At 49.2% G+C, this 25,417-nt stretch overlaps 1 protein-coding gene across 7 annotated transcripts; it reads right to left on the reverse strand.

Annotated features, from left to right (window-relative positions):
- Window positions 1-10,160: 10,160 nt before the first annotated feature.
- On the reverse strand, window positions 10,161-23,973 carry STOML1 (stomatin like 1). 7 transcript variants are annotated; one of them, XM_073801233.1, is made up of 8 exons: window positions 22,203-23,423; window positions 22,009-22,115; window positions 21,811-21,857; window positions 20,798-20,947; window positions 20,314-20,517; window positions 17,099-17,294; window positions 16,419-16,631; window positions 10,161-15,890 (listed from the first exon to the last, which is right to left on the reverse strand). In XM_073801233.1, exons 4-8 carry the CDS (start codon window positions 20,924-20,926, stop codon window positions 15,697-15,699), a joined length of 936 nt encoding a protein of 311 aa, XP_073657334.1. In that variant the 5' UTR covers window positions 20,927-20,947; window positions 21,811-21,857; window positions 22,009-22,115; window positions 22,203-23,423; the 3' UTR covers window positions 10,161-15,696. The 7 variants fall into 7 exon arrangements, with proteins under 7 accessions (XP_073657334.1, XP_019805041.1, XP_019805031.1 ...); XM_019949482.3 differs by lacking the exons at window positions 21,811-21,857; window positions 22,203-23,423 and adding an exon at window positions 23,720-23,973 and having other exon boundaries at window positions 16,419-16,628; XM_019949472.3 differs by lacking the exons at window positions 21,811-21,857; window positions 22,203-23,423 and adding an exon at window positions 23,720-23,973.
- Between the last annotated feature and the right edge of the window lie 1,444 nt (window positions 23,974-25,417).

The raw sequence follows: 25,417 nt of genomic DNA on the forward strand, positions 1-25,417 counted from the left end.
ACTGTTCAAACTTTCATCTCCTTCCTCCTCAGCTCTCTGGATTCATGACTCCTGGAAACAGCAGCTCAAAAAGTGGCTGGGCAAGGAGAAGCATAATTCCTCCTAGAAGTAGTGGAATTCATATTCAGAGTGTTCTTTATGGGAAGAAGCAAATTAAAATAGACAACCCATCAACTGGTCTAATCAAGAAAAATACTACAAAATGTAAGGTTAAAAAGGAAATATTAACACAGCTGTGGAGATGACTTTTGTTAATGCACTTTTTAAAAAATATTTATTTATTTGGCTGCGTCGGGTCTTAGTTGCAGCACGCGGGATCTTATTTGCCCCGCGGCATGTGGGATCTTAGTTCCCCGACCAGGGATCGAACCCGTCTTCCCTGCATTGGAAGATGGATTCTTAACCACTGGATCACCAGGGAAGTCCCTGACTTTTGAACTTTAAGAGAATAGTACATACATTCTCCATGCTTATTAATCAGTGTTTCAACATTAAATAAAAATATTCTAGGAATATATTTGTAAATTGCCAAAATTGACTCAGTGAGTGAAACACCTATAACTACAGAAGAAATTTTACAGGTCATCTCTAAAATAGATCCGAGATGCAGAGAGTATTCGCATGAATTCTTTCAAACTGGAAAAACAGGTCATTTCTACTTCTCTATTTAAACTTTTCCCAAGCATATGGAGGAAATGATAGATGGATTTTATGCTTCCGAATTGATTTTACGAAGCTCACGTAATCCTGACACTCAAATCTGACAAAGATAAGCATGCTACCCTACCCACCTTTGTGTTGATAACCACAAACCAGTTTTACTTTGGCAATGGATACAAAACCCTGGATAAAAGGCCAGCAAATGGAACCCCGTGTTATGGTGTTGCCTAATGCAGTCAGCGTTGCCCACAATTGTCCAGCACCCAGTGTTTGGCACGCTTCCCCGTGCCCCAGATCTGTGCTGGGGCAAAACTGGACCCGATATTTGGATCCAGGCAATTTGGACACAACATTCCCTTCTTATGGTCCTAGGTGCCCCTCTCAGGAAGCAGAGAAAATAAAATGGAGCAGGAGTGCAAAGCTTGCAAAAATACAAAAAGGCTACAGCTTGAATACTTGCCACTTGTTGGAAACTTGCGGTCAGCTAGAATACTCTGTTAGGTTGATAATTTGTCATTTCTTTTCCTTTTTGAGAAGTTCTTAAGTGTTTGTTTGTTTTTAAATGTTACATTCTCTGCTTTCTCCCTGCTGGGCTTGGCAACGTCTGATTAAATAGTTAAGTCCTGGCGGAATTCCCTCTTGGCTGTATCAATATGCATCCCCCCAAAAAACTTGGGGACATTGACTGTGGGGACCTGGGCAACAGAACCCTGGGCCCAAGGGGCTTGATCCAGCTGGCAGCGCACCCCTGGCAGACAAGAGAGGTGGGTCCTTGGCCTCTGTCTGGGGTCCCAGTAGCCTGGGAGTTTCTCAGCCAGCAAATAGGACTGCCACTGCCCCTGGAGGCCACCAGATAGCACAGGACTCTATTTCCAGAATATGTGACATCAAAGGCCATCTTATTTCTTTTTTTTGTAGAAATATTTCTTTAGGATAATTTTTTTAAATTACTTTATTTATTCATTTATTTTTGGCTGCGTTGGGTCTTTGTTGCTGCACGCGGGCTTTCTCTAGTTGCGACGAGCAGGGGCTACTCTTCGTTGCGCTGCGCGGGCTTCTCACTGCAGTGGCTTCTCTTGTCGTGGAGCACGGGCTCTAGGTGCACGGGCTTCAGCAGTTGTGGCTCGCGGGCTCTAGAGCACAGGCTCAGTAGTTGTGGCACAGGGGCTTAGTTGCTCCGTGGTATGTGGGATCTTCTCGGACCAGGGATCGAACCCGTGTCCCCTGCTTTGGCAGGCAGATTCTTAACCACTGCGCCACCAGGGAAGCCCCAGGCCATCTTATTTCTGATTCACAGCTATTGTCTCTTTCACTTTTGCAATATAATTCAGGCATTTTAAGGAATAATCCGCATCCAGTAAAATTCACCCATTTTAGGCATACATTTTGACGGGTTTTGACAAGTATGTGCAGTTGTAGAAAACACCCCACAATCAAGATGTAAAATATTCCATCACCTGTTTTCTTATGCCTCTTTGTAGTCAATTTTCTCCCCTCACCCACCATCCCCTGGCAACCATTAATCTGCTCTCTGTCCCTACAGTTTTGTCTTTTCCAGCATCTCATATAAATGGAATCATTCAGTATGTGGCCTTTTGTATCTGTCTTCTTTTTCTTAACATAATGCTTTTGAAACTCCTCCACGTTGTTGTATGTACCAATAGTTTGTTCCTTTTTATTGCTAAGTAGTATTCCACTGTGTGGACCACAATTTGTTTTTCCATTTATCAGAAGATATGTCTTTGGGTTGTTTCCGGTTTGGGGCCATTATGAAAAAAAAAAACTGCTGTCAACATTCACCTACAGGTCTTTGAGTGGACATACATTTTCATTTTTCTTGGGTAACTATCTAGGAATTAGGTTCTTAGTCACATAAGTGTTATGTTTAACTGTACAAAAAACCGCCAAAAACTGTTTTCCAAAGTGGCTATTGCTCCACGAAGTGGCTGTTGCCAGCACTTCGCATCCTGTGTGTGTTTTCCAAACCATTCTACTAAGTATGTAGTGGTATTTCATTGTGGTTTTAACTTTCATTTCCCTAATGACTAATCATGTTAAGCATCTGTTCACATACATATTTTCCATCGTATCTCATGCTTGATTTAGTTTCTGTTCAAATCCTTTGCCCATTTTTAATTGACTTGTCTGTCATTATAGAGTTGGAAGAGTTATCTATTCCGGATACAAATCCTTTATCAGTTATATGTTTTGCAAATAGTTTTTCCCAATCTGTGGTTTGTATTTTCATTTTCTTACCAGTACCTTTGGAAGAGCAGAAGTTTTTGATTTTGGTGAAAGCCAATATAATCATGTTTTTTATTTCTTTTATGGACTGTACTGTTTACCTTATCTAAGAAATCTCTACCTGAACAGTCATATTCTCTTCTATTTTCTAATATAAAGCATGTAACGCTATAATTTCCCTCTAAGTGCTGCTTTAACTTTTGATATGTTGTGTTTTCACTTTAATTAAAATGTTTCTAATTACTCTCATGGTTTTTTCTTCTTTGAATCATGAGTTATTTAAAAATGTGTTGTTTAATTTGCAACTATTTGGGGTTTTTCCAGATATCTTTCGGTTATTGATTTATAGTTTAATTTTATTATGGTGAGAGAACAAACTTGCGTGATTTTAATTATTTTTAATTTGTTGAGACTTGTTTTATGGCTCAGCATATGGTCTGACTTGGTGCAGTTCCATATGCCTTGAAAAGAATGTGTATCCTCCTGTTGTTGGGTGGAGTCAATGCTATAAATGTCATTCGGATTAAGCTGGTTAATAGTGTTATTCAAGTTATCCATAGCCAGGCTGATTTTCTGTTTAGTCACTCATTCTAACAAATATTGAGAGACAAGTGGATTTGCCTATTTCTCCTTTGAGTTCTATCAGTCGTACTTGTATGTGTCCTGATGGTCTGTTCTCCAGTGCATATACTTTGATGTTGTTTTTCTTCTTGATGAACTTGACCTCTTTATCATTATGTACTGCCCCTCTTGATTCCTGGAAATATTCTCTGTTCCGTAGTCTACTTTGTCTCATGTTAATATGGACACTTGAGCTTTGGATCAGTGCACGTCTTTTCTTCATTCTTTTACTTTTAACTAGTTCTTTATATTTAACATGGGTTTCTTGTAGACAGCCTTGGGGTCTGGAGCGTTTTTCCCCCGCTGTTTGCCTGCAGAGGTCCCTGCCTGCCTCCACCTCGGAGCGGGTCCCTCTAGATGCTCTTCCTCGCCCCTTGGTGGTAGACTGCTGTTGCTGTCTCTCGGTCCTCCTGGCCCAGCCTCACTGAGCCTGCGCACCTGGGGCTCAGAGGGTGGGCCTTGGCAGTGGTCCTGACCGTCGTCTGTGGGTCTTGGACAGGAGAACCTTTCCTGCCCCTCCCACAGGGACAAGTGGGTGCGTTGACTTACCCTTCCCCCAGAAGTAGTGGATCTTAGTTTCTGCCTCTCTTTCAGCAGCCCTGGGACCAAGTCTGCTGCGGCCTGCCCTTGCCCCCCTCTCACACAGTGGCTTTGGGAGAACTTCCTTCAGGAAGAAAGTGAGGTTGTGAGCCTGCCCTCCAGCAGCAGCCAGTCACCTCTTGCACGTCTGTGCCACCACAGACGTCTGTCCCTCTCCTACTACTGCTCTGCCTCCAATCCTCCTCCTGGGAAAGAGCTGGGAGGTGGGGAAAACTCCCCACCCCCATACGTGCTCTCCCCAAGGCAAAACCCTGGGGCTCTTTGGAATTCAGTTCTCTTGGTTGTCTGTGACAACCTCAGTTCTCTGACGGGTTTAAAAAATTTTGCAAATTACCTGTCTTCTTCTTCTTCTTCTTGTCAGAATGGGAGTAACATTTTCTTGTGGCTTTCGACATCCTAAGAGGAAGCGAAACTCCTCTCTTTCACTTCTACGTGCAAATAATCAAAGGGGTTTCTGTACACTAAGTGCCCTCTGAGTGATTCCTAACGCTTTCTCGGGCGACATTTGTGGCGTATATCTCATGAGTTTTTTTATTTCCCCACGGTTCGGGTTGTATTTGCTGTCACTTGTGTAGCTGACTGACATTTACTGAGCCCTTACTATGTTCCAGCACTAAGTGCATTAGCCCATTTCAAACCACCCCTCTCTTTTCCTCTCACGCCCACATCCAATCTATCAGGCGATCCTTTGGCTCTATCCTTAAAATATACCCAGTTCAAAACTAAAAACAGACTTAACAAGGGCCCAGCCATATACCAGAGAAATGAAGACTTATTTTCATGGAGGAACTTGTACACAATTGTTCACAGCAGCTTTACCTGTAATAGCCCAAACCTGGAAATTACCCAGACGTCCTTCAGAGGGGCAAAGGTGAAACCAACTGTGGTGCATCCACACCACAGAATAGCACTCGGCAATAAAGGGGTGAACTGCTGACACAGGCAACACCTAGGATGCATCTCCAGGGAATTGTGCTGAGTGAAAAAGCCAACCTCAAAAGAATACATACCGCGTGATGCCATTTATGCAACAATCCTGAGTAACATAATCACAGAGATAGAGTGCAGATTAGTGGCTGCCAGGGTTAGGAACAGGAAGGAGGGGTGTGGCTATAAAGGGGTGACACCAGGGATCTCATGGTGATGGTACCATCGAGCATCTTGATTGCTGTGGTGGTTATTCCAGGCTACACACGTGACAAAATTGTGTAGAGCTACACACACACACACACACACACAAATAAATGCACGTATAACCAGTGAAATCTGAGTAAACTCGATTGATTATGCCAATGTCAGTTCCTTGGTTTTGATGCGGTTCTGTGGTTATATGAGATGCTAGGATGGCTGGGAGTGGGGCACATGGGGCTTCTCTGTGCATTTCTTTGCAACAGCTAGTGAATCTATAATTTCAAAAGAAAAATAATAAAATATGCATAACTATAATCCAACCCCTTCTAATCGCCTGCCCTACTGCCAGCCTGGTCCAAGCCACTATCATCTCTTGCCTGGATTATTACAACGGCCTCTTAATGGGTCTCTATTTTTTCAGAGCTTGCAAGGGAGTCAGCCACTATGGCTCTGTTTTGGCAGAGACTCAAAGACAGGCAGAGAAGTGGAAAGCTCTATAGTGGAAAACAGGGAAGGCTTCGGGTGTGCCCTGACCGGGGGCTGCGAGCCCCAGGAGCTGGAGGCGGGCTGACCAGAAGGGGGCAGCCTATGTGATTGGTTAGGGATGCATATTTGGCTTTCTCTGGTTGGTCCCAAGTTGGAAGCAGGGACAAAAATTAGTGAAGCTGTGAGTTATTAATCGAGTCCTGACCACTGGGGGCTGATTGTTACGAAGTTATTGTTTTGCTTCCTGGATCGTCACTCGAGATAGCAGGCTGGCTTCCTGCGAGTCTGACTTCCGGCAGGCTGGCTTTCGGGGCTGACTGTTGCATATGAGGGGTTGGTTTCCTGGCAGGTTGCTGCAGGTTGAGGATCAGAGTTGTTTTTATATGTGGTCTGGCCCTTGTCTGTTTGTACAGTCAGTTCCTCTCCTAGAACTCTCCAGCAGCATCCCACTGCACAGAGTCCTTACAATGGCTACAAGGCTCCACATGAACTGGCCCCATTTTCACCTGTAGCCTCATCTCCCACTCTCCCCCGCTCTCCACTCCAGGCACACTGGCCTCCGTGCTGTTCCAAAACATGCCAGGCCCTCTCTCAAGGCACCGGTGGCCTTCTAACATACTGTATGACTTTTTTTTTAAAATAATGTATATTTAGGTGAAGGGGCAGTGATCAGGGGAGCTGGTATCAACATAAGCTGCCCTGTGAAACCTTCATCCTCTGTGCCTGAGTCGCAGACTCGGTTTTTAAGGTGCCAGAGCTGAGTTTGGATAATCGAGGCTGTTTGCAGTTCTTCCCAGCCCAGTATCCCGATCAGCATGGGTGTAAAAATCCATTCCGGATGAGCAGGCCCTCATGCGGTACCCGTGTCCTTTCTTATTCTTAATGCTTGTTGTTCATGTCTGGCTCTCCAAACTAGAATGTAAATGCCACAGGGATAGGCATCTTGGTTTATTCATTCACTACCATTCCAACACCTATGACATTGCCTTGTCCAGCACAGAGTGAGTGCCCAATACAACTTTGTAGAATGAATGATTAAAAGAATAGGGGATTATGCGTGTGTGCAGATACATTGAATGACATCTGCTAATTCTTATTGGGCGCTTGGAGTTCACTGGGCATTGTGCTTAATGCTTTCATATATTATCCCATTTTTATCCTTTATAGCTCTCCTATAGGGCAGGTATTATCAGGGCCACTTAATTGTTCAGGTAAGGTAGTCCCAAGGGACACAGTGCCCAGCGTTCCAGAGCTTCTCAGGAACCTACATAAATGATTAAAACCTGAGAAAAGTCTGACTCCAAAATACAAAAACTACAGAATAACCCAAATGAATAAATGTTTAATCAAATGTCTACAAACTGTCATCAATTGTTAATTTATGTCATTAATTCTGTGCCAATTTCTTTAATCATTAGATGTAGTGTTCGTAAGAATTTCATTCTATTTGAAAATAATTTGTAGATTAGATTTTTTAAAACTCTGCAAGGACTTCCAGAATGCAAACGAATGCCCACGGAGTGCTGAGAACTTGCAGATAATTATACCGTGAATGAATTACTCTTAGCCAAATAATTTCCAAGGCAAACTTACGAAACTCACTTCATATTATTTTACAGTAATATATTTAATGTAGCAATTCTGTGCATTTTAATAATTGATTTGGGGGAGGAACCTCCAAAACTAATAGCACCTTATCCTAGGAAGGTCTTAAAATGGCCTTTGATATAATTAGCCCCATTTTGCAGATTTAGCTCCATGATCTGCAATTTCCTGGTTACTCTGGTCAACCTCCTCCAATTCTCCTGGCCACATTCTCGCACTTGCCTCTCCCTCACTTCCCTCCCTACTAACCCCATCACCGCTCAGCCCGCCCTGGGCCTGGGTGCACACAGGGATGTGTGTATGTGTATGGGAACCATCAGGCAAGGTGAGCATCTCCTAGGCCTGCACCTCAGGCTCTGGTTCTGCTCTGCACTTTTTCTCCACAGTGGCAACTCCTCTGTCCCCAAGATCCTTCCCAGCCCTTGAAAGCACATCTGGAAAGAGAAAACCAGCCATCTCCCAAACTGCCACAAGATGGTGCCACAAGCGCATGACTGGGCTTCTGTGGGCTCCCTTCAAGGAGCGGAGACTCAGACCAGGAGGACGAGCGCCCGGGAGACCACTTGAGTGTCCTCCTCACAAGCATCTTCTGCTCCTCAGGGGTGACTCTCAGGGCCCTGTTCTGGGCCCTGTGCCAGGCACAGTGGTTTGACTCCTACTTCCTCTTGCTGTCCCTGTCTCCCTGTTGTTTTGTCTCTCCTTGTTCATCTTCCAGCCTCCCTCTGTCTGTCTCTATCTTTCCCTCTCCCTCAGTCTCTCCCTCCATCTCTCCCTCCGTCTCTCCTCTCTCCCTATCCCCACCTGTCTCCCTCTGTCCTCTGTCTGTCTCTCTCTACCTCCATCTTCCTCGGTAAATCTAATGCTGCTTCATCTTATTCAACAAGTCCATTTTAAAAACCAGCTGCTGGGACTTCCCTGCTCATCCAGTGGTTAAGAATCTGCCTTCCAATGCAGGAGACGCAGTTCAATCCCTGGTCGGGGAACTAAGATCTCACATGCTGCGGGGCAATGCGGCAACTACTGACTGAGCCCGCAGGCCGCAATCTACAGCGCCCTGGAGCCTGTGTGCCACAACTGGAGAGAGAAAACCCACGCGCCACAACTAAAGAGTAGCCCATGCGCCACAGCGAAGAGCCCGCGCCACAACGAAAGATCACACGTGCCTCAACTAAGACCCGATGCGCAAAAAAAATTAAAGGAAAAAAAGAGAAATAACTATTAAGAAATAAAAACCAGTTGCTGGTGCCCATTATATGGCAGACACTGTGCCAGGCTCTGGAAAGTCAATGACAGTACAGTCCAGGGGAAGAGGCTCCCAGCAGAGGACTGTGGTGGGCAGGTCCCTTTTATCCTCAGCCTCCTCCCTCTCCTCGCCCCTCCCTTTCCTCTCTGTTCTTTCCCCGTCTTCTCTCCTTTCCTCTTTCTCTTTCCAGCCTCTCTCCTGGCTGAGTGGCAGAGAATCTGGGGCAGCAGATGGGGAACGTGCCCCTCTCTGTCTACCCCTACACAGTCCACACCCATCCCCATACAGTGGAGTAGGGCTTAGCAGAGCAACACAAAGCCCCAGGATCTTGACACCCCCTTTATTCTAAGCCATTCCCACTGCACCATGGCCCCCACTGACGTAGAGGAAGAGTCATGGGCTAGGAGGTATGAGACATAGGTTCTGGGCCCAGCCATGCCACAATCCCTCTGCGAAGGCTTTCTCTGGGCCTTGGTCTTCCCATCTGTGGACCAATCATCTCCTGCTCCCTTCCAGCTCTGCACCCTAGTTCTACAGGACTGTCCTTACCTGGCCACCTTCTAGGATCACCTCGCACTCCCAGTTTCTCTTTGTCAGTCTTGAAGACATTGGCCTGTGGCCATCACTAAACGACTTGCTGTCCTGGCTGGGGAGCCGGACTCCACTTGGCCTAGGATGGGAATCAAGAACCACTCACCACGATGAGCCAGAAAACTTCTCCTTCCAGCTACCCCTCCAACACGCAAATCTCCCCAAGTCCCCACCCCCTCAACACTCTCATTTCATGGTTTTTGGCTTGGAGGCCCCACCGAAAGGCTAACGCTGCGAGGCCTGTGTGAATGACCCAATGACTAAGATTTTACCACTAGCACTTCTTTCCCTTGAAATTGTTACAGTTAATAAACATCCCAGAGCCGCACCCCTACCCCAGCCCGTCCCCATGTGCTAGGCTGTGCGTGGGGGGAGGGGTGGGGTTTGCCCCCATCCTTATTTCCTCCCTTCTTTCTCCAGGGTTGAGGGAGGTGTCAGTCTTCGTCCACAGCTAATCCCTCCATCAGGGCTCAGGATACCATTCCCGTCTCTTCCTCTAGAGTCTCCCTTTCTCTCTCCCTACTGGATCTTTCCCCTCAGCATAATACCCTCTCACTTCCACCTTAAAATTACCCACCTCTGTGCTAACCAATGCAATTACACAAGAGAAAGCATTTTAAAGCACTGAAATGAGGTGACGTTTGCAGGTGATTGTATACTGAAGATGAAGTACTATGAATAACAATACAGCTGGTAAGGTAAGAATTAAGTTAGTACCGTACAGAATTCCTACAGAGCAGTAAATTGCATTCTGATCAGATAATATAATGAAAGGAAAGACCTTATTTATAGTAATAGTATCAGAAAAGGTAAAGTACCTGGGAATAAGCTTGATAAGAAATGTTCAAGACCAATATGAACACTGTAAAACTTCTGAAGAACATTTAAAAAAAGACATAAAAACATGCCAAGTTCACAGATAGGAAGAGTCAGTGTCATTGCAATTTTCTGAGTTACTTCACACATTTAACATGATCTCAATAAAGATATAAACAATTTATTTTAACTAGACTGGGTAATTCTAAAGTTTATTTTTAAAAAAACAAAAGAAGAAGAACAGGCAGGAAGAATTTTTTTTTCTTTTTCTTCTCTTTTCTTTTTTAATTTGGCCGGGCTGCGCAGCTTGCAGGATCTTACTTCCCCTACCAGGGATTGAACCCACGCACTCTGCGGTGAAAGCGCGGAGTCCTAACCACTGGACCACCAGGGAATTCCCAGGAAGAATTTCTTAAGAAGCATTAAAAAGAATTAATCTTACAGATATTAAACATTTTATGAAGCCTCAGTCATTAAAACCATGTGGCCCCAGTGCATGGACAAACATTAGTCCAGTGGAACACAACAGAAAACCCAGACATGGACCCCAAGACAAACAGAAATACATGGCATTGAAAAAAAATGTGGTTCTATATTTTATGCTCATTTAAATCCCGAGTGGGTCAAACAGCTACATGTAAAAAATAAAATAATGGGAGTACATGGAATTCCTTTATGATCTCAGAATGGAAGTTTTTATGACTTTAAACCTAAAAGCCATAAAATAAAATATATGTCATTTCAAATACATTTGTCAAATTTCATGGAAAAGTATAAGCAAAGTCAAAATACATACAATAAATTGGGTTAAAAAAATTTTACAACTCATATAAAAAACAGCTAATCTCCCTAGCATTTAAAGAGCTCCCAGGTGTCAAAACAAAACTAGAAACAACCAACACTAAAAAAATGGACAAAGTAGATGAAGTAACAGTTCACAGAAAAAGAAACACAATGGCTCTTAAACATATTACAAAATATTCAACTTCACACAAAATAAGAGAAATGAAAAAATTTAAGTTTTGAGGTAATCCAATGGGGAAAATATATCTTTTCAACAAGAAGTGCTAGAATAATTGGATACCCATGGGGGGAGGGTGGGGTGGGGGGAAACACCTCAGCCTTTTATCTCATACCATACACAAAAAGTAACTCAAAATGGATCACAAGCCTAAAAGTAATGGCTGAATCTATAAACTTTTAGACTTTAGAAGAAAACATGGGGGAAAATCTTCAAGACCGTGAGCAAAGATGAGCAAAGACATCCAGGAAATGACACAAAACGTCTAACCATTGAAAAGTTATAGGGCTTCCCTGGTGGCGCAGTGGTTAAGAATCCGCCTGCCAGTGCAGGGGACACAGGTTCGAGCCCTGGTCTGGGAAGATCTCACATGCCACAGAGCAACTAAGCCCGTGTGCCACAACTACTGAGCCTGCACTCTAGAGCCTGCGAGCCACAGCTACTGAAGCTTGCGCACCTAGAGCCCGTGCACTGCAACAAGAGAAGCCCCCACTCGCCGCAACGAGAGAGAGCCCACGCGCACCAATGAAGACCCAACGCAGCCAAAAATAAATAAAATAAATAAATTTAGGGAAAAAAACTGGATAAAAAAAAAGTTGTAGACTGGACTTTATCAAAATTAAAATCTACTGCTTTTCAAGATAAAGCACTAAGAAGTTAGAAAGGCAAGCTACAGACTGAGAGAAAATATTCCAAATATGTGCTAAAAACCATGTAACCAGGATTTACTAGGAAGTCTTAAAGCTAATACGAATCTATACTGATAAGATAAATAAGCCATTTTTTAAAGTGAGAAAAAATATTGGACAGACACTTCACAAAAGAAGACATATGCCCAATAAGCACAAAGGAGGCTCAAAGTCATCAGTCACACCCAGTGAAAAAGACTGGCAGCACCAAGTGTTGGCACGACTATCTTGGAATTGGTTTGTTAGTTTCTTGACCCAGAAATTCTACTCCTGAGTATTTACCCAAATGAAAACATATATCCGTACGAAGACTTGTACACAGACAGATGTTCAGAGGAGGTCTGATAATCAAAACTGAAAACTACTCAAATGTCCATGAACAGATGAATATATAAATTGTAAACATCTATCCATACAACAGAATATCACTAAAAATAAAAAAGAACAAACTACAAATACACATGATAACACAGATGATTCAAAACCACTAGAGGGAAAGAAGCTAGACAGAGAAGGGTACACACGGTATAGTTTCACTTGTATGAAACTCTAGAAAAATGAAATTTAATCAGAGTTACAGAAAGCAGACCAGTGGTGACCTGGACCTGGGGGGGGCGGGGGCGGGGACAGCGAGGCTTGAATGGGAAGGGACACAAGGGAGCTACGTGAGTTGATGGAAATGTTCTATATCTTGATTGCGGTGGCTGGTGGTTACACGGTGTTCACATTTGTCAAAACACATCAAGCACATTTAAAATGGGTGCATTTTTATCGTATCATACTTTAAAAAGTAAACGCTGGAGAAAGCCAGCAAAAACCCTTTGCTTTTGCTGGGACTGAAAATCCAAGTCTTAAAAAGCAATAAGCAATTGAACAACTTTAAAAAATTATCCTGAGATGCAATTTTTCACTTACTAGACTGTCAAAAAATCCAAAAGTTTAAAAACGCGTTGTGTTGGCATGGCTATGAGGAAAAACAGACTCTCACTCACTGATAATGGGAGCGTAAATTAGAATAACCCCCAGAGAAGGCATTTGGGCAATATTAAATTAGAAATGCTTTGACCTAGCAATTTCCTTTCTAGGACTTTATCCCACAGATGAACTTCAACCACAGGTGAAATAGCGTATGTGAAAGATTATTACTGCAAGATTGTTTGAAATAGCAAAACACACACAAAAAATCTGAATGTCCATCAATGCAAACCAGGTTAAATAAACTATGATACGCCCGTTCAGTGGAATCCTATGTAACTACAAACTGAATAGGGAAAATCTAGGTGTGCTAATACGGAAAGCTCCTCAACTGTAAGGTTAAGGGAACAGATCAACATTGTATTTGCTACGCTGCCATTTCTGTAAGAAAAACAAAAAACAAGCAACCCCCGTCCAGAGAATAATATATTTGGATTTTCTTGTAAATGTATTTTTTTTAAACCTCAACTTCTGGAAGAATAACCGAGAAACTAATACCATGGGATACCTGTTTGAAAATATGTGGATGGAATCAGGAGTGTGAGGGACAATTTTCATAGCATGCCTTTTTAAAACTCTCTGTTCAAAATTAAATACTTATTTTAAAATAACATCAGAATAATACATTATATATCAATATAGCATAATAATATAACTCTTTATCACTATTCATCAGGTTACCTTGAGGAAAACAAATATAGGAAGTGCCTCGTGCAGTACAGGGGCATACCTGGCACAGCGTCAGTCCCCCCAAAATCCCTGCATACATCCCCCTTCAGACTTTAGGTTCCAGTTTCCCAAATCGGAGGTGCCCACTACCTCTTCCTGTGCTCTCACAGGGACTTTCCCCCTCTACCGAATGTCTTTCCCCCCATTTCCTTTCTTCTCTCATCTCCATGTAGCTGTGAGTCTCAGGCAACATCTCCTCAGGAAGCCTTCTTTGATGGACACCCTTCTCGCTCCCTCCCTCCCCACACCCTGGCCCCATTAGGTGCCCCTCGTCCACCCACTGGGGACTACAAAGTCTGCTGGGTCCTCCGAAACTCAGAGGCCTTGAACCTGTGGGCTCCCTTTCCTGGAGTGCTGGCCTCCCCAAGGAATGAGTTCCCCTGGACAGGAGGGTATTAACGGCTGGCAGCAGGCTTTGCTCTCCACCCACACAGACATCTAGAAAAGTTTGTTTCCCCTGTGATGCTGATCCTCCAACAGCCACAAAGAAGATCTGAGTTTTGGTTTCCCTTAAGCTTTCATGAGGAAGATGCGTGGGGTTTCTCCTCTTCCCCCTGGGGCACTGTGTGCAGTAACAATGGAGGGAACAGTGATGGATGGCTCGGGCATGTAGCTCATGGTCCAGCAGGGAGGGCAGGCACTTACACAAGAACAGTGACAGACACAGTGGGGAATAGGCACAACGACAGCGCCAAAGTAGAGGGGGAGCCCAGGCCAAGCAGAGAAGATCATGCCCCACCAGGGCTCACGCGCAGCGGGAGTGTGGCCGGTGGGGATTGGAGGGAAGGCTTTTGAACAGGCAGCCCTGGCTGGGCGGCCTCCAGGAGTGGAGAGAGGGACAGAGCAGGGGCAGCAAGCTGGGGCTCTGGCCCTCCAGGAAGGGGCCCTGGGGCTGAAACCTGAACCCAATGGTGGTTTGCTCTACGCTGGTCTACCTCTACAAGAGGCCAAGGCGGGCACTGGCAGGAACAAAAGGGCAAACTGGATGGAGCCTGGTGCCAAGGCAGCTGGAGAGGGCCCTGAGGGGGAAGGCCTGGTGCCAGATCGCAGCCGGAGGCTGCGCCTCAAAGAGGAGCCGCAAATTTCTGTGGTTTTTTTGTTTTTTTTAACAAGTCTCTCCAGGATGTGAGATTCATCATTTCTCAGAACCTGAGATGTCTAAGGCCCCCCTTCTCTGGGGTCCCTGAGGTTTGGGCCAGAACAGTAGGGAAACAGTGACCAGGGGTATAACAGGAGGGGCAGCTGATAGCAGCTCCTACCCCTCTCTTGAATGTGATACGCGCCCCCAGCCCTGCCTTCATTAGGTTGTTTGCCAGACCAGCTCTGTCACACCCACACCCCCTCTTTCCTGCCAAACCTCTACCCTGACTATAAAGGGAAACAGAGTGCCCTGCTGCTGCCTGCTTTGAGGCCCTTGGCAGGAAGTGGAACTGTGGGTGATTGAAGAGCACTGTCAGGGCTTGTGTCACCCTTCAGGGCCTGGGCCCCGGTCCGGCAGCAGGGGCATCACCTCAGAGACCCTCCGACCCACCTCCATTACCCCTATTTCTCTCCAAATACATTGTAAACATCACATTTATTTGAGGTTTTCAAACCTCCGGAAAGCAAAGCAACAGCAGGGCTCTCCTTCATGCTGCCCCGGGCTCCAGTCTGTCAGGCATGCAAGACCGAGCTGGGAGACGAGTCAAGACAGACGTCTTCAAGAGCAGAGCCGGGGAGCAGCCAGCCCCACTCTTTCCTGTCCCCATCCCCCCAGCCTGGGCCTGGACTGCAATCAGCAGGGCAGACCCAGCCGATCCCCAGACCCCTCCCACCGCAGGGGCCTCTTCTCGGGGCCGCCGCCCCTCTCCCTCCTCCAGCCTCTCTGAGCCCGCTTCTGGAGCTTGGAGCCCGAGCTGCACGCATTGCTCCCTCACACTGGGACCAAGGCAGCTGCTGTCAGGCTGTTTCTGTCAGCCCTGGCTCTCCAGTCAGGCAGGCAGCAGAGCACAGCAGGCCTGGCTCTCCTGTCATCGCGCTGTGCACCCAGCTCAGACCGGGTACGCGGCAGGGGACCAGGATCAGCAAAGGCTTGTCCAGAGAACCACTGTGGATGAGAAGGGCAGGGCCACCTGCCTTTCCCAGTCTCCAGGGTCTCCCAGCCTCCACTCCTTGGCTCTTGCTGGGCCTGAAACTTCTCAGGGCCTCAACAATCCAAGGTGCAGTGTCAATGACTCCTCCTCCAAGATGCCCCCCTGGCTTGGTGCCAGGCTCGGGGCTGGGCTATGGACAGTCAGCCAAACCTGCTACTTCAAGGCCCTGAGGACAGCCTCCAGCTTCATGGCCACGGCCAGGTCGCCCTTCACCTTCAGCCGCCCGCTCATGTAGGCCCCCAGGGGCCGCAGCTCCCTGCACAACAGGGCCTGCAGGTCCTCCTCGGCCATCTCCACCACCACATCAGGGATGGCATCAGGCACCCCATGCCCCACCCTCCCTTGCCCTGTGGGGAGAAAGAAAACTGAGCATTAGTAGGGGGACGACTATGCTGCAGGGGGTAGAAGAGGTTAGCATGTCCCACTGGGAGGGGTGGAAAGAGTGGTTAAGCGTTCAAATTCTAATACCCTGGGTTCAAGTCCCATTGGCTGTGTGACCGCTCAGAGCCTCAGTTTCCAAACTGGTGAAATGGGGATGACGAGGATAATCCCTAAATCACACGCTGATGATGAGAAGTAGGTGGGATAACGCACAAAACATGCTCCGCGCTGAGCCTGCCGTGAACAGGACCACAACGTGTGTGGGGCGCCTGGCACAGGAAGCTCGGCCATCTGAGTTGTCCTGCTGACGAGGACAGGGCAGGGAGACCAAGGCCTGGGTAGTCACTGTCTGCAAATGGCATCGGAGCCCCTGACTGCTACGGGTTTGCCCTAAACTGGGGGCAGGAGCAGGGCCCAGTCTGAAAAAGGACCGTGGGTGGTCGGGGCTACGAGCAACCCAGGTGGAAGGAAGACAGCAGGGAGGGCAGCTGCACCTGTAGTGAGGTCCAAGAAGTAGATGCTCTGGGTGCCACTGGGCAGGGCGACATTGAACTGGTAGCAGGCCCCGACCTGGCTGACCAGGGCCTCAGACAGGAAGGGCTTCAGAGCCGTCAGCAGCCCCTCGGCCACAGGCTGCTTGGGGCTGGACCCGGCACCACCATGAGGGGCAGACGGCTCAACCTCGTTCACCATATCCAAGGTATCTGCTGGGGGCGGCCGAGGGGATTGGGGAGGGAGGCAGAGAGAAGGAGGTCAATGTGCTGCCAAGGTCAACGTGTGGCCTCCGTACCTTCGCGGCAGTTCCGTCTTACACCCTCTTCAGGCCCACGTTCAGTTTCCTCCTCAGTTTCCTAAGAAGCTGCCCTTGAGATTTGAGCCATAACCCCAAATGCCATTTCTAAGCTACTCCAGCCTTGAATCCAAAACTGTTTGCTGGATGCTGTTGCTTCCTCCCATGGAGGCTCCCAAAGGCCTCCACACACTCAGACACCTGGACTCTTCTCACTGCCTTAGCTCTGGTCAGCTCTAGAATCGGGGTGGCCTGAACAGCTGGGCGGGGTGTGCACTGCACAAGCTGCTTGGTTAAGGGAACAAGTAGCAAAGTTCAGTCTGTGCTGGACACCAAGCTGAGCGCCCCGGGGAGCACCCTCACTCTTTCCCCGAGGCTCCTTACCTGGCTCGGGGAGTGGGGCACCTCCTGCCACTGAAGACATGCCTCCTCCCAGGAAGTGGAGGGCCAGCTGCTGCAGGGTGCTGTCCAGGCTGGGCCCAGCTGGACTGTCCTGGGGCAGCTGGAGCATGGCCTCCACTGCCAGCTCCACGCGGTCCACCTCCAGCCCCCAGGCCCTGGTCACGTCGTTGATCTCCAGCTGCAGGATGGTGTGGGGAGAAATGGCACTCATTCAACAAACCTTTCCAGAGCACGTTCTTTAGGCAGGCTGGTACGGCCATGGTGGCACATGAGGCACCAGGCCTGCCCTTGAGAAGTTCCCAGCCTGGGACGGAGGCAGAGGGCAATTACAACCCAGCTGTGGGCAGCTGGTAGTGAGCAATCAGGAGAGGGTGTGGGGCAGGGAGGAGGGGGTGATGCCAGGAGGAGGAGGAATCATCCAGGTGAAGGGGCATCAAAGGAGGGCCCTTCCAGGCAACAGGAAGAGCAGGTGCAAAAATGCAGAAAGGAGCACCTCGAATGCTCGGGGAACCGTGAGGAACCACAGTTCCATTTAGCTGGACCCTCAGTTGTGGCCTGGGACACCAGAGACAGCCGAGGGCTCAGGGGAGGCTGCTCCCGCTCACTTGGATCTATTCTGAGGCACAAGGAGTCCCAGAGATGAGTTTAGCAGGCACGTGACAGAGCAGTCTTGTTGTTGCAAAGATTCTCTTGGCTGCCGTGTGGACACTGGATTGGAGGGGCTAAGAGTAGAGGCATGGAGACCAGCTGGGACATTGTTTCAAACCGCAGGCAAAAGTGATGCAGATGCGGTGTCAGGCAGAGAGGCGGCTGTGAGCCGAGACACACCAGGGGAGGGGCACAACTCTGTAAACTCTATTAAGCTACAGAAGGACACTAGAGAAATAGAACCGCTGGACTTATCGGCTGCCCGGATGTACGAAAACAAGGAGGGCGGTGAGGAGCCACGTTTCTAGTATGGCTGCCTGCACGGATCAGGAACGCGGGCGTTTATCCAGAGAGCATACACAGAGGAAGACACAGATTTGGGGGTGGGTAGGGAAGGAATGGTGACTTTTTAAACACGTTAAGCTTGAGGTGTCTACGGGACGGCCAACCGCAATTGGATAAGTGGGGCCAGGAAGCAGGGCAGAGTGGGACTGGATCGGAGTGTTGAGAATAATTAGTGTCTAGAGTTAGCAGAAAGCCCCAGGTGGGTAAGCTCTCCTGGGAGGTCACAGGTGAGAAGAGACCACTGAGGGAAACCTGGAAACAGAAGGGCAGAAGAACAGGGAGTAACCAGGAGTGTGGAATAATGGAAGCAGAGGATCCAAGAATAATGGAAGGATGGGTCCATGGAGTCAAAGGCTGCCTCCAGGTGAAGTAAGGGAAGGACTGAGAAGTGCCCCTGTGCTAGCAAGAGGGAGGTCACCATGAGGTCGGCAGTGACGTCAGTCTTAGGAGCGTGGGGGGAGCCTAGATGAAGGACAGGAGGGGAGGAAGGAAAGGGGAGAGAGGGGTTAAGAGCTAGAGGGGGTCTGGGACAAAGGGAAAATATGTGTCCTCACAAAAAGGCAAGAAGAGGCTGAATTGAGGGAGGGAGCCGAGTCCTGAGCCCAGAGCACTGCCCGGTGCAGAGGAAGCAGATGCTTCCAGTGAGACAGGGAAACAGCACAGATGTAGATGAGTTTGAAGGGGTGATGCTGGAGGAAGCTGAAAGAGTTCTCACCCTAGAGTGTTTTCTCCTGAGGATTAAGAGGCAAGGCCTGTGGCAGAGGGACGGGTGGGGTGGCAATGGGGGAGGCTGGGCTGGGGCAGTGAGGGGTGAAGTGGCTGGCCTGGAGCAGCTAAGGAGGGCCCAGCAAGTGAGAGGTGGGGAGCGTGCAATCCCTCTAGAGGAAAAGTACGCAGAAGCAGGGGCGCGGTGATAATGAGAAACGTATGCCTGAAACGGGCCTTAGGGAGATGTGCTGGATTTCCGGAGATTTCATTTTAGCCAGGCAATGACCCCACTTTACCAGGAGCCAACTCAATCTGGGCAATGGCCCTACATGACTCTAATGTCCTGGTATGGGACTCACTCCCTCAGATGGCCTCTCTTGGCTTTGCTGCACCAAAGCCATGTGCAACAAGGCCGACAGCAATTTTCTCTTCCTAAAGGTAGATCAAAACGGAATGTGGTTTCATGAAAAAAAATTATCAAATTGTGATCTGAGTTGTATAGGACTGAGCACTGGATTGGGGGCTGGGGGGAGGTGACCTGGCTCTGGTCCAGCTCTGCCCTGACCACAGGTCTAAGGGGCAAGTCAAATAATTTCTGAGCCTTAGTTTCCTTCCTCCAAAATAAAACAATAATACCAGCCTTTGCAGCAAAATGTAAAGCAGAGATACACCGAGCCAGGCAAAATGCTATGCATGTGAGAGCTCCTCTTGGGAATTTCACCCAGTTGATTTATTTCCTGAAGGGACTGCGACCTCCAGGACTGGCATTACCCCACTCCCCATCCTGTCCTCTAACCCTGGGGAAAGCAGATCTTAGGGGAACGAGGGGAAACTTCACCCACGGTCCCCTGCCAGGACATGGGAGAAAGCACAAGGTGAACGTGAGGAGCAGGGGACACGCCTTCACACATGTATTTCAACCCCATCTTGTCACAGGAGGGATCTGAGGTGAATTCCAGGGTAACTGCTCACACTCAAAGAAGAGGCAGGAAAAAGGCCCAAATGCCCTCATGTCCCTTTGTTCTCTTCAGAACAAAGAACACAAACCCACAAAAATGCACATGCTGCCTCGGGGAGCATGGAATTCCCCTGAAGGTGACTAGGCCAGGAAGGCCCCTGCTCCTTTCACCCACCTGCCTGCCCCATGAGGGGCTGAGTGCCCCTGAGGCCCAGTGTTGTCATGGCAATGCCTGCAGAGCAGTGAAGAGTGAAACCTCAGGCAGTTGGGGCAGGACCCAAGAATTTCTGTCAGGCCACTCCCTGTCCCAGCCCCTTCACCTCTCAGGGATAGATTTGCCTAAGATCGCTACGGTGCCATCTTCTGTTCCTCGACTCACAGTCCCACCCAGACCACTGACTCTTCAAAAGTTGTTACACTCTTGGGACATAAGGCAAACTGAGGCCCAGAGCGATCTGGTGCTCTGCTAAAGTGCCCTGGCAGGCAGAGCTGGGCTGAGATGCCAGCCCCGAACCCTGCCCTGTGTGGAGCTGCCTACCAGGAGCTGGTCGCTGATCTTGGGCTTCTCCATCTGGATCTCCCGCAGAGGCCTCTTGAGCAGAGCCTTGGTCATGGCGTTCTGGGCCGTCATGCGTGTGGCTGTGTTCAGGTCCTTCACTGTCATCACCGACAGTACCGGGTCCCAGATGCGGAACTGGACGTCAGCCCCCACAGACAGCACAGCCCCATCCTTAGAGGCCAACTGTTGGGGGAGGCCATGAAAGAGGGGCTGGGGGCGCAGGGAGGCCAGGCCCACTGAGACCACCCAACCTGACCCACTCGCCTGGTCACTAGCTCCTCAGGAGCAAAACGGTATCCCCAAGTGCGTGGGCTTAGGTATATGGATCAAGGCTGTCCTCCCAGCCCCCTCCCCCTTTTTCTGGTATCTTCCTCATTCCTCACCCCTAATGGCTACTCACAGGCCAATACACCCAGCATAAGCCCCCACTCCCTCTGTCCACAGGAGCCAAGAAGCCCCTCACCTTGCAAGGAGGGACACTGAAGGCTCGTGTCCTCAGATCCACCCTCTGAAAGGAGTCAATGAAGGGCAGGAGCAGAACCATACCGGGTCCTTGAGGGGTGCGGATCCGGCCCAGTCGAAACACGACCATGCGCTCATAGGTGGGCACGATCTGTCCACAGCAGCAAGGAAAAGGGTTGAAAGCACTGAGCTGCTGCTGGCAATGATGTCTCCCCAGGTCCCTCCCTCTCCTCTCTCCCTCTGGCCTTGTTCAGTGTCAGGTATCCTGAGCTCTGTCTTCCGATGAAAAAAACAAAGCTCTGAGAGGTTAACTGACGTGCTCAAAAATCACAAAGCCCCCAAGTGAAACACACGAGATCTGAACGCAGTTCTGAATGACTCCAAAAGCCACGCCCTCAACTGCCATACTGTATTGACTTGATCCTCAGTGAAACCTTTCACCTGTGTGATCTGAAGCTACACATGACTCAAACCAGGAAACTGTCTGCCCTGTCTTAGTTAAGGGAAAAGCTGGGCTGCTCTAATAGCAGCCCCGAGCAAAGGGCTTTGCCAACTTCAGGTTCCTGGAATCCTCAAACAAGGAAATATGTCCAAATTGAGAAATGAAGTCTTAGAGAGGCAGTGACTTGCCCAAGGTCACATAATACTTGTTTCAGTGGCAGTTTGGGGACTAGGATTTAGGACCTTCTAAGGACTCCCTTCGAGATCACACCAAACCCCAAGCTTTCTAGAGACACTGGCTGTTGCCTGGGGCCACACGAGGGTAGGCTTCCACCTTCACTGCAGCTTTTAGGTGCAATCCTCAACTCTAGTTCATCCTTTCCCATCTGCACCATCCCTTGTTGAAAACGAGGCCTGAAATTCCTATTACTCATCACCTGCTGGGCCAGGTTGAGTGTTTTTCATTTCTAATTTAGCCTAACCCAAAGGGAGGAAGATATTTGTGTGCACCTTAAAGCCAGTGTTCAGACCCCCAAACTTGGGAGTTTGGGAAGACTTGTTTCTGCCACTTACTGGCTCCCAGTATGACTTTGGACAAGTCTGAGCTTCAGTTTCCTCATCTGAAAGGTGAGAATGAACAATTATTTTCCAGCCCATTTCACAGAGCTGTGATATTTGGGGGAAGGGGGCAGAGGATGGGGAATTCACCCACCAATGCCAAAGCTCTCCACATGGCCCAACCATTCTGGGGGCTGATCCAGCCAGCCTTACCTTCAGGGCAAACCAACCAGAAATGGGGAAGGTGATCAGCAGCAGCAAGAACCCCAGGAAACTGATGAGGCCATGGCAGAGGCAGGAAGGCCAGCTCTGAGGTGCATCTGGGGACAAGAGAGCAGAGGTAGTCAAGGAATGCCGACTGGGTCTGGCAGGACAGCTGCTGGCTGGGTGAACTCAGTCAAGTGTACCTTTTGCCCACCTCCCCTTTCAGTGGCTCCTTCCTTTTCAGGGCTAAGATGTTCTTTCCAAGCTCACAGTTCTTCACTCCACTTTAGTGCCGTGCCCTAAGAACCTAATACTACTCCCATATCTTTGGGCAGGTGCTAGTTAAGGACTGTTCCTTCCTCCCATACACCAAAACAAATCTGTCCCAAGTCCCACCCTCACAAGGCCTATTCTCTGCGAGACAGTAGTCATTGGAATTGAGAAGCCAATCACATGATGCTCTCCTCACTGGGCTGAGCAGGAGTCAATCCTTTTGTCTGATTTATATTGCCTCCCATAGCTGGCAAAGCCAGGAGTACCTGGGCATCTGTAAGCACATGCTGGGTTGAACTGAATGCTGCTGGCATAACACCTCCTCTACTATCAGCCCCAGAAGTGTGCTTTCAAGCAGTCCTTTTGGAGACAGCCTAAGGCTATCTGGTGAGGGTGGCATCACTGGACCTTAGCTTAAAGGGATAAAGCATCAATTGCTCTTCAACAGATGCCAGAGATGAGGGCAAAGATGTTCTTTCCTAGTTCACAATTCTTCACCCCCCTTTAATGCCCTCTGGGCCATGCCTCGCTTGAAGCAGCTTCAGGTGAGAGGTGGGGGACGGAGAGCTAGGAAAATGAGATTCATTTGAACCACAGGTCCCTTCCCCCGTGAACCAGAAGCCCAGAATGGGAGTGAAAGCTGAGAAAACCCCAGAATCTGGGAGAGGTTATTTTCTGCTCTCTTTCCTCTCCCAACCCTGAACAGAGAGCAGACAGGAGCCTCGGCTCCACACTTCCAGGAACCCTGTACTTCCGGGCTCTCTGGGCCCCAGAATGCTAAATCTCCTTTCCTGCCTCGTTCTGACCCATGTGGCCCCTGCAGGAAAGGAACCCTTGGATAGGGGCATCTGTCATTAGAGGAGGATCACATAGGGGCCACATCCTCTGGGGCTTTGGTTGTTAGGCTGTGGCATGTGGGATCTGGCCTATGGGCCAAGGGAATTACTCAAGGATTTGGAGCAAGACAGGGCCCGGAAGACATGACAGGCACCTGAGGGCCTGCACATCTCCACCAGGGAACAGGGACATGCGCAAGCTTAGGGAGTCTAGAGGTGCCCCCTGAGGGGAAGATTCTGCCATTTCTCTGCAGCCAAGTGCCCTTGGCATGCTGGTGACCTCCTATGCCTAGACCTTAGTTTCTTTCTAGGCAAAATGGAAACCTGAAATCTCTGGGCTGATAAAAGCCGAGGAGAAACGAGGTGGGGCGACGCTTCTTGGAAGATGAGAGACCTGTGGTGCTGCAGCCCCGTGGCCCTAGGAGGGCTGGATTAGCAGTAGCATCCCAGCGCCTGATGCAAACCCTTCTCCACATTGTGGAGACCCCCTCTCGGTCCCTCCTGTAAGGATGTGAGCGCGCAAGACCGGCTGACTCCCGAGAGGCAGAGGGTTCGGGCCCAGGATTGCCAGCCGATCTCTCCCAGGTCCGCTGTGCTGGGCGGCCACTCACCGGCCCCAGGCCCCACGCCGCCCGGCTCCGGGGACAAGCAACCCTTCTGCGAGCCCAGGAAGCCGAAGCTCGACTGCTGGAAACGGTCAAAGTCCCCCAAGGGCAGCGCTCGGTACCCAGACCTGCCGAGCATGACTCCTAACGGGGGTACGCCCCGCGCCCCAGCACTGTACGCAGCCTGACCAGCCGGCCGCTACACCGCCCCACCCCTGCTGGTCGCCGTTCCCGGTTTCGCCTGCGCGGCCATGGGCGGTGGCCCTGGCGCAGAAGGAGGAGGCAGGACGGGCTCGGCTCTCACCGTCGCACAGCGCCCCCTGCGCTGGGAGGACCGAAGTGCGGCCGCGGGGCAGGGAGGGAGGGTAGTCTGTGTTCCTGGAAGCCCGCAGGATTCCGTCCTCCTACACCTTGCTCCCACTAGGCCTTAGAAAAGGAGCAGGAAGAGAAGTTGAGCTTTGTAAGGGGCTCAACTTTGTAAGATTCAGGAGCTGAATCTTCTCCAGAAGCAAGGAAATGCTACCAGCCTTCTCAGCACGAACTCAAAAACTAGGGACGGATTTTGGGAAGGTTGCCCTTATATGGAATTAGGTTTTCTCCAAGGCATGATAAACAAATTATTCCTCTTTGTGTCCCCTCAGCCCAGCAAGCAGGGCCTGGCAAAGAGTGGATCTCAGTGCTTATCTGTTGAATGAAGGAGTAGCCAGATCATTGTGGGTCAAGGTGGGGCAGGAGGGCCTGAACTTGGGCACAAAAAGAAAGAAATTTCATGTGCAGACCTCAGGGAGCATGGCAGAGTAAGGAAGGAGGGGATTGCACAGTGCTAACCCAGGGCAGCCCTCCAGAGCATCACAGAGGTGAGATCCTCAGTCTTGCAGTTGCAGAAGCAGCATGCCCCTTGATCCAGGTACCCAGAGGTAACTTGTCTCTCCATGGCTTGAGAAAACCCAAATGCAAATGGTGAATTTACTCTGAGAAGCATTCATTTCCAACAAGGTGTTGGGCAGGCTGTCTTCCAAAGCGGGCAAAGAAATTAATAAAGCTTTCCTTGTCTCACACATGCCAGCCCTCAGGCGCCTCAGTCCACTTCCAGGTCCCTTCTGCAGATGGCTGCTTACCATCTTTGGCTTTTACTGGTTTGATGGCCTGATTCTAAACCTCTGGAGGCACTGATCAAGCTGCAGGGTAGGGTAGGCTCCTGAGGCTTTGCACTGTCCCTGGGAAGTTAGTTCTCCCCGCATCCCCCCACCCCCACCCCAGACTATAAACTTTACAAGAGATAGGCCCCATCACCATCCCTCTAGTCTGTCCCGGACTGGAACTGAGCACAAAAATGGGTACACGGGAGTCAGCACGATGACTGGGATGCTTTGAAGTTTGAAGACAGGGGTATTGGCCCAGTGATGCCACCTGGAGTTGTGCTTTCTCCCCTCACCAGCTTGGACCTGGGCTTCTCCTTTGGCCAAGAGCTAACTTGCTCTCTCATTTTTTTTTTTTAATAAATATATTTATTTATTTATTTTTGGCTGCGTTGGGTCTTTGTTGCTGTGCACGGGCTTTCTCTAGTTGCGGTGAGTGGGGGCTACTCTTCGTTGCAGTGCGCCAGCTTCTCATTGCGGTGGCTTCTCTTGTTCCAGAGCACAGGCTCTAGGCGCGGGCTTTAGTAGTTGTGGCACATGGGCTTAGCTGCTCCGTGGCATGTGG

The sequence above is a fragment of the Tursiops truncatus genome, chromosome 2 (genome assembly GCF_011762595.2).
Source record: "Tursiops truncatus isolate mTurTru1 chromosome 2, mTurTru1.mat.Y, whole genome shotgun sequence".
NCBI classification, from domain to species: domain Eukaryota; kingdom Metazoa; phylum Chordata; class Mammalia; order Artiodactyla; family Delphinidae; genus Tursiops; species Tursiops truncatus.